The sequence below is a fragment of the Rhagoletis zephyria genome, unplaced genomic scaffold (genome assembly GCF_001687245.7).
Source record: "Rhagoletis zephyria isolate East Lansing unplaced genomic scaffold, Rhagoletis_zephyria_1.1 Rzeph_scaffold_00813, whole genome shotgun sequence".
Taxonomy (NCBI): domain Eukaryota; kingdom Metazoa; phylum Arthropoda; class Insecta; order Diptera; family Tephritidae; genus Rhagoletis; species Rhagoletis zephyria.
Window position 1 is genome coordinate 24,836 of NW_016157897.1, and position 7,830 is coordinate 32,665.

Below are 7,830 nucleotides of genomic sequence, written 5' to 3' on the forward strand. Positions count from 1 at the left end.
AAAAAAAAAACAAATATCATTCATTATAATGACATAATAAGGACAGCCTTTTTAAATAATATATAAAACTAGTACTTCTGAGTAAATTTCGTGAAGAAAAATTGTTGAACATTCTTTGTATGGAAAAAAAATGCGGAACATCGTCAACAAAAAAAAAAAAATGCCAAAAATCAACGGTAATTTGCACTTTTTTATACTAAAATTAAATGAACTATAAAACTGCGTACCAAAATTTTCTCTTCAGTTGCTGATTAAGAAATTAGAAATTTTTGTCAAACTTTGCATAATTTTTGCACAAAGTCTGAAATTTGGATTTATATCGCGTTAGTTAAGTAATCAACAATACTTTCATAAAAGAATAATAAACATTGAATAAATTAAAGAAAAATAGCCGAAACTTGCTAAAATATTGCGTCCCAGTTTTTATTTGGTTCACTTTATGGATGTATGTATGTATTTATATCAAGCATAGATGGATCGTTCCTTAGAATCTTATATTTCTTGATGGAATTTTTGTAATTGTCTACAAGTCGTACTAGAGAGGTTTAATTTTAAATAGTTGTTTAGCAGGTAAAATTGCCTCCAAAGTATATATGTGTGTCAAGCCTAATTCTGATTGCAGTTTTAATTAAATTTGTTTTTGGAAAAATTATCTATATACAGGTCTATTCTGTGCTGGTAATAAATAGACCTGATAGTGGTAAATACTTACTGTGTGGCCAGATCTTTTTGGGCCGACCGGCTAAATTGTCAAAAAAGAACCGCTTAAAAACGGCTAAATTTTTCAACAAAAATTAACATGTTTTATTTAAATAAAGAGGTAAAAAGACTAGTAAAGTCCCGAACTTATTTTTGGTTAAAAGTTGTACGTAGCTATACACTACATCACAAGTCATGTTTGTATTACTTAAGTATAAAAGAGAGATCAATTACAAATAGGATTTTCTTTATACTGAAAAATTGTGCCTTCTTATATAGTAGCCTTTGTGCAACGTCACTTTTCGGCCTGCAATGGCTAATGTTTAGTCGGAAACAATATTTTGAGAAATGAACACGGAAACCCGGAAAAGAGCTGAGGATTCTTTATTAAATGAATACATTTTTTTTGAGACATTAAACAATCTTGTTAATTTTAATTCATATAGAGAAAAAATCTCTCACACATATCTCACACATACGGTACTTTTGACTTATAAGCGTCGTCAAAAATTCACAACTTTCGACGCTTATAACCGTAGAAACCTTATATTCAAAAACCCGCTTATACCCGTCTACGGTTATAAAAAGATTAGCGCTCTGGGGCCAAACACGCATATGCGTATGAGAATTCAAACAATACAGTGATACACATTTTATAAATTATTTAAACAAGTTTTTATACCCGAGGGCACTTGTGCACAAGGGTATATTAATTTCGTTCACATAACGGTTGTTTGTAACAGCCAAAACGAATCGAGATAGACATAGACAAATGTATATATAAAAGCTCAGAATGAATAGAGAAATCGATTAAGCCATGTCTGTCTGTCCGTCCGTCCGTGTACACGATAACTCGACCAAAAATTGAGACATCTCAACGAAATTTGGTATGTAGGTTTCCAAGGTAGGTTGGTATTGAAAATGGGCGAAATCGGACAATAACCACGCCCACTTCCCATATAACGGTAATTTTCGGAAATACGAAAACTGCGATATTTTAGTAACTACTGAAGATTATTCACTCAAAATTGATATTTACAATAATTTTTAGACGAAAAATAAGAATATTATAAATTTTTGGAAAATGGGCGTAGCCACGCCCACTTATGGTTACATGTGTATATCTTGGTAACCGCTGCACCAATTTCTTCCAAACTTGGCACAGTTGTTGGCCTTGGTACAGCATAAAAAATCGCCGAAAATTTTTAAAATCGGACAATAACCACGCCCACATCCCATATAACGGTAATTTAGAGAAATACAAAATCTTCGATAAATCAGTAAATATTGAAGCTAATTTATTCAAAATTGATGCTTGCAACAATTCTTTACCAAGAAATACGTTTATGGTAAAATTTTGGAAAATGGGCGTGGCACCGCCCACTTATGATCACATATATGTATATCGGTAACCGTTCTACCAATTTGTACCAAACTCGGTATTTTTATTGTGCTTGCCACATAAAAGCAAAACGTTGAAAATTATTGAAATCGGACTAAAATTACGGTCGCTTTTCATATAACGGTAAATTTCAGAAATGCTTGAAACTGCAATATTTCGAAATTTAAGGACGCTCATTTACTCAAAATTGATACACCCCGGCTTACCATCTAGCGGTAGCTTTCGGAAAGGTGAAAAAACATATATTTAATACTTGCGCCGGGTATTTAATGTTCGGCTCCACCCGAACTTAGACTTTCTTACTTGTTTAGATTTGGAAATGTGTTATTAATGCATGTAAATATACTTATTTACATAGCGCTATTTTGGTGATTAAGTACATTCATGTACATATACTTAAAAAAAAAAAAAATCACTCGGTTATTATCCCACACAGTTTCAGTAAATATACTTATTTACATAGCGCTATTTTGGTGATTAAGTACATTCATGTACATATACTTAAAAAAAAAAATCACTCGGTTATTATCCCACACAGTTTCAAACGTTTGAGAAAAATGTATTTCTCAATTTGATATCAAATGTTTTTCTCAAATGATTCTCAAATTGAAAACGAGGTTTAAATTTTACTTTTGAAATTCATTTGAGGTTGATTTGAAGAAAGATGGCAAGTGGCAAACGATATAAAAATGTGCAGTTAAATCAAAAATTGTAAGAATAAAATTAAGATCAATTGAAAAAAACCGTGAATAAAAAAAATTTTCAAAGAGTAAGCCCACAAATAGTGGATTTGATGTTTTCGCGGATTGAAGAAGCTGCAGCTCTTCAAGACGAATTTATTATAAATTACTTTATCTTAATTGTTTCTTTTATTATGTACATCGCGAAGAAAAAATAAATATAATAAATTTTATTTCCACATTTAAAGTACAATTGATAAGTAACCTTTGAAATTGATTTGAGAGTTAACCATATTCTCAAATGGAGATCAAACTCCCCTTTTTATTGAGAAAGGTGTAATTTGAAAATCAATATCAAATCATTTTCAAACATTTGACATTTGAGAAAGGCTTTGATTTCAAATCATTCCCAAATGTATATCAAACCTTATTGTTTGCTGGGATGAAACAAAAAATCAGTTAGAATTATTAACAAAAAATAGCTATCCCGGCTAAATCACAAACTACATTAAATGTCATTGATTAATATCTATCCTAAAAAAATTTGTTAATTTTGACTGACTTTTGGTTTCTCTATAACTTATTAATTCCACAGCATCAAGTTCTTTCAGAAATTGATTGTTTGTCTCAAAGTTTTTCTGTAAGGTGTTAATTGCATGAAGTTGTGCTTTCGTAAATGGCAAACTTTCTAATACTATTTCCTCGGCTTCGCCTTCGGATTCATCTGAGGAGGAAATTTACTTATGAAATTATATTTTTGTATCGGGGAACGCTTATAAGCAGGAGGCATATAAGCGGGAAGTACTATAGCAATTTTTCTTTCAAAACTATAGGCAATTTTACGTTCAATTTCAACAGCTGATCGTTCATAGCTTTGGGAAGTGAGCTTTCGTTTGTTTTAATAAAATACAAAACAAAAAATAAAGACCACCCCTACGTGTGGCAGTTCATGCGCGGGAGCTAATTGAAAGCAATACACTAGGGGTATTTTCGAAATGTTGCATAGCCCTTACACGGGCACTAATTGCACGGATTGCATGGTAAAAACGATTTTCCTATGGCACAGCTTTGCAAACCGTCCAATCCGTATACCGTGCAAGGTCAGTAGCCATTTCTAATGCAATTTGTAAAAATGAAAACATATATTTGAATTCTAAGAAAATTAGGCAAATAGCAAAATCAGCTAAAAACGATAAAATTTTATTTTGCGAAACGGCTAACAAATTGGCTTCCGGCTAAACCGAATTTTCTCCGACTTTTACTATCGCTACCGGCAATACTGCATTTATTAGACTGCTCAAAACTTTGGCATTGCGCAAACGAAGTGAGAAATGATAGTGTCAAATATAAACACCAAGTGAAGAATGTGGCTATGCACGGTGGCATTTTCTTTAATATCACACGTTTGCATGAGGTGCGTTTTAAATCCGTAACAGTGAGATTATTATTACAATATGTAGTTTTATTCTCAATAGGAATATTCTAACAAACATCGTCAGTATATTAAATCCCCCCAAAATTTAAAGCCATTCCCCGATTCCCCCGAAAAATTTAAATTCACCAAAATTGGGGAATTATCCCCTAGTTGGCATCACTGGTACATACGTATGTACATCAGTGTTGCCAGATTTGTTTCAAGTCCAGTCTATGGGAAAAAGTTGTACATTCAAAACCACGTTATATTTAAGTTTTAGTTATTCTATCTTCCCGGCCTACTACCGCAATACTCGATTGCAATATTTTCACCGTTTTATGGTTCTGAACTTTAAAGACTAAATAATTTTTAATAACAATTTCTGTGGACATTTGACAAAACAACGTAAGTCTATCTTTCAGGGACAAAGAAAATAGCATATGTCGGCAAAACTGTTTTTACCGTCACAGCAATCGTTTTTATTTAAATGAAAACATGCAGTTGTTGCAAACAGAGACATTTTTAACGGTTGTGAATAGCGATAAAATAATTTTACATTTCTTTCGATATGCAATACTTTTCTCTTTGACAGAAAAATACGATTTGTCGACATATGCAATTTCGTATGTCCTGAAAGATAGGCTTGAGTTTTTTCGTCAACTGTCCACAGATTTGTAAACATAAAAACGAAATCCATTCTAATCTTGAAGGACCCAAAAATAACTCTGACAAATTTTCGTTCTTGCAGAGACAGCAGCCAAAACTAGATGGCGCAGTTTACGTGATCAATTCCGCAAAGAAGTAAAGCAAGTGCCAGTATTCTGCTCTGGTGAATCCTATTACATCACCGAAAAGAATAAACCCAAATGGACTCATTTCAATAGCTTAATCTTTCTACTGGAGACGCTCACGCCAAAAGAGAATGTTATCGATATTAAGCCAGATTCCGTTGATATTCGCTCTTCGGAGTCTAGTAATTCGTTGGATGATACCAAAATTATGGCAGAGCATTTTTCACCTGCCCTCCCAACAGAACAGCCTCAAAATTTACCCCCATCTACGAGTACAGAAAATATTTTCTCAAGCATAAGAAAGGTGTACAAACTGGAGGAGGATCTTGATCCGAATTTTAGTGATGTAGTATGGAAAGGAGTGTCTGACGCATTTGCCTTAGATGAAAGCAAAGATCAAGTCGATGATGATGTGCCGCCTTTAGTAATGATAAGACCTCAACCCGCAGATCCAACCTATACTGGCGGCAAAAGAGCTTATCCTCAAGAATATGATAATAAACCGGATGTATCCCACTTGAAGGATAATTACTACAAATGCCCAGCTAAAAGAGAAGCACTAGAACTAGAAAATCTTACTGAGTCCACAAATTGTTCTGAGGAGAATGAGAATCTACTTTTCTTCCGGTCACTTTTGCCTTACTTGAATAAGATGGATCCAATGCAGCAATTGCGAGTGCGTATGCGGTTTCAGGAAGCAATGCTTGAAGAACTGCAAAGATAACGAGACTGAAACTTAAAGTTACTACGCACAATAAATGTTTTGCTAATGAACTATACTATGCATTTACTTTAATAGTAATACTGAATTTCAATTCCTTTAATCTCAAATACGCTGATAAATAGTGATAAACTGTCATTTAAAATAAAGCGATCGTAAATAAAACATTTGTTATGTTCTAAGTAATATAAAATAAATAAATATTTGGCGCTTACATATTTTAGTAAAATAATTTTACTATGTATTTGGCCGAACTTCTCTTCCACTTAGTGGTGTGCGTTGTGATGTTGGTACACAAATGGAGCGACCTACAGTTTTACGCCCCTGAAAGGTAAATTGACCTTATAAGAAGCTTTGTAAAATCAAAAATACACGTATCGAAACGAAATAGATATATTCAGGACTATCACAGAATCCATTGTAGCTTCGATTTTCGCGAAATCGACACACATTTATTAGGAATGAAACCTAACTACATTAAAATCATAAAAATTAAAAAAAAAAATCCAAGCTATAAAGAAAAATTATAAAAAAGTAACAAAAATTAAGTAGAAAAAGTAACTGTCAATATTAGCAGCAATAGGTGACTTTAAAAATTGTCACTGGCACTGCGCTTTTGTATTTTGGGTTTAAGTTTACTTGGATGCACCGTATACTAATGCTTATAGAGCTTAGTTGTTTGGCTGGTAGCTCTTCCTTATCAACTTCGGGTGCTTCGTCCCAAGTAAACAACAAGTAAAAAGAATGCCATTTCCTTGTTCGCTGCCCCCTTTTCCTTCCGTCGGTGCTCGTATCAACACTAGGGGATTTCCTTGGCCTGCTTTGCATCACGGTCCTCGGTCGTTCTTTTGGTTCATCGTTTACCCTCAACTCCTTGACCTTTTTGTGGTGTTCTCGCTCCATCTCATTAGCTTTGCTAGGTCCTATACCATCTCTTATCGAAGGTCGCATTCTGCACTCCTGCGCAGACAATTTGGTAAATCATTTATGCATAACATTCCGTAACCCATTAGCAACAATTTTCATCATTGCAACGTGTCGACAATCAAGCGCAGCTATTCCGCTGCAATTCACACTTGATCATGTGGTTGTTGGTTTTTGTTAATCAGCCCTATTCTGCATTTCGATTACGTTCCCGCATTCCGCTCCGCTGGAATCGAACTTAGGTATTCTGCGTTACGATCGAAACGAAAGAAGAAGAGGAAGAGAGAAAACATCTTTCGAAATCAGCTGTTAGCATAGGAATGTGTGAAATCGAAACAAAACAAAGAAATATTTGCCAACAAACAATAGCAGCATATGAAGTTAAAGTTTGTAAATATTTTAAATCACTGTAATTTAAAAATAAAAATTAAGTGGATACATAATTATAAGAATGAAATCCATAGCCGCGGCGTTATTGCTTGAAGAGAAGAATGAGTCCCAGATTGCTGATGCGTAAGTTGAAAGGCGGAGATTTAGGGACATGTTTGATCTTTTTCAGATGAGTGAAGAGTCATAAGGAATTCATCTTGAACTGTATTACTCATCGCTTAAAGTCAGTGAAATTATAAACGTTGTTTGAGCACTCCACAACATTTGCATTTACTACAGAGTGGAAGATTTGAACGCAAATGAATCCCATTTTGAAAGCCGTCAGGAGGAAGTGAAGAACAAAGCTTATCTTTCTATAGCAAATCGAATTCGAGGCAACATACGCACCTCTTTTTAAAAAGTTAGTAAAAACCAGTGCAATAATAAAAGCATCTTTTTTATGTAACTTCACATTTTATGTATGTATGTATCTATGTGCATACATCTATTAATTTTATATAAAAAGAATAAATTGTATTCAGTGCATTTCACAGTCTTATTTATAGATAATGTAAACAAAAACGCCTGGACTTCCACTTTGAAAACGTCGCGCAATATCCCTTTTGGTTGCCATTATTTGAGCCAATTTTTCGTATTGCCCGTATTACCGCTCGCGAAAACACAGAAATCGAGAAAATTCATTTATGATGACTTTTACAATCATGCACAGTATATTTTACTTAATTTTTTTATTTTATTATTATTATTTAAACCCACGAAAATAACAATTGAAACGCTCTCCGCCAACAAATTTGCAACTTAGAAAAACG

At 33.7% G+C, this 7,830-nt stretch overlaps 1 protein-coding gene across 1 annotated transcript in view; it reads left to right on the plus strand.

Annotated features, from left to right (window-relative positions):
* LOC108361671 (uncharacterized) overlaps positions 1-5,912 on the plus strand; it is a 7,702-nt gene extending 1,790 nt beyond the window's left edge. The window contains exon 2 of the mRNA XM_017614361.1: positions 4,944-5,912. Coding sequence (XP_017469850.1) covers positions 4,944-5,710 — 767 coding nt within the window. The 3' untranslated portion in view covers positions 5,711-5,912. The remainder of the gene's footprint in view (positions 1-4,943) is intronic.
* The last annotated feature ends 1,918 nt before the right edge of the window (positions 5,913-7,830 follow it).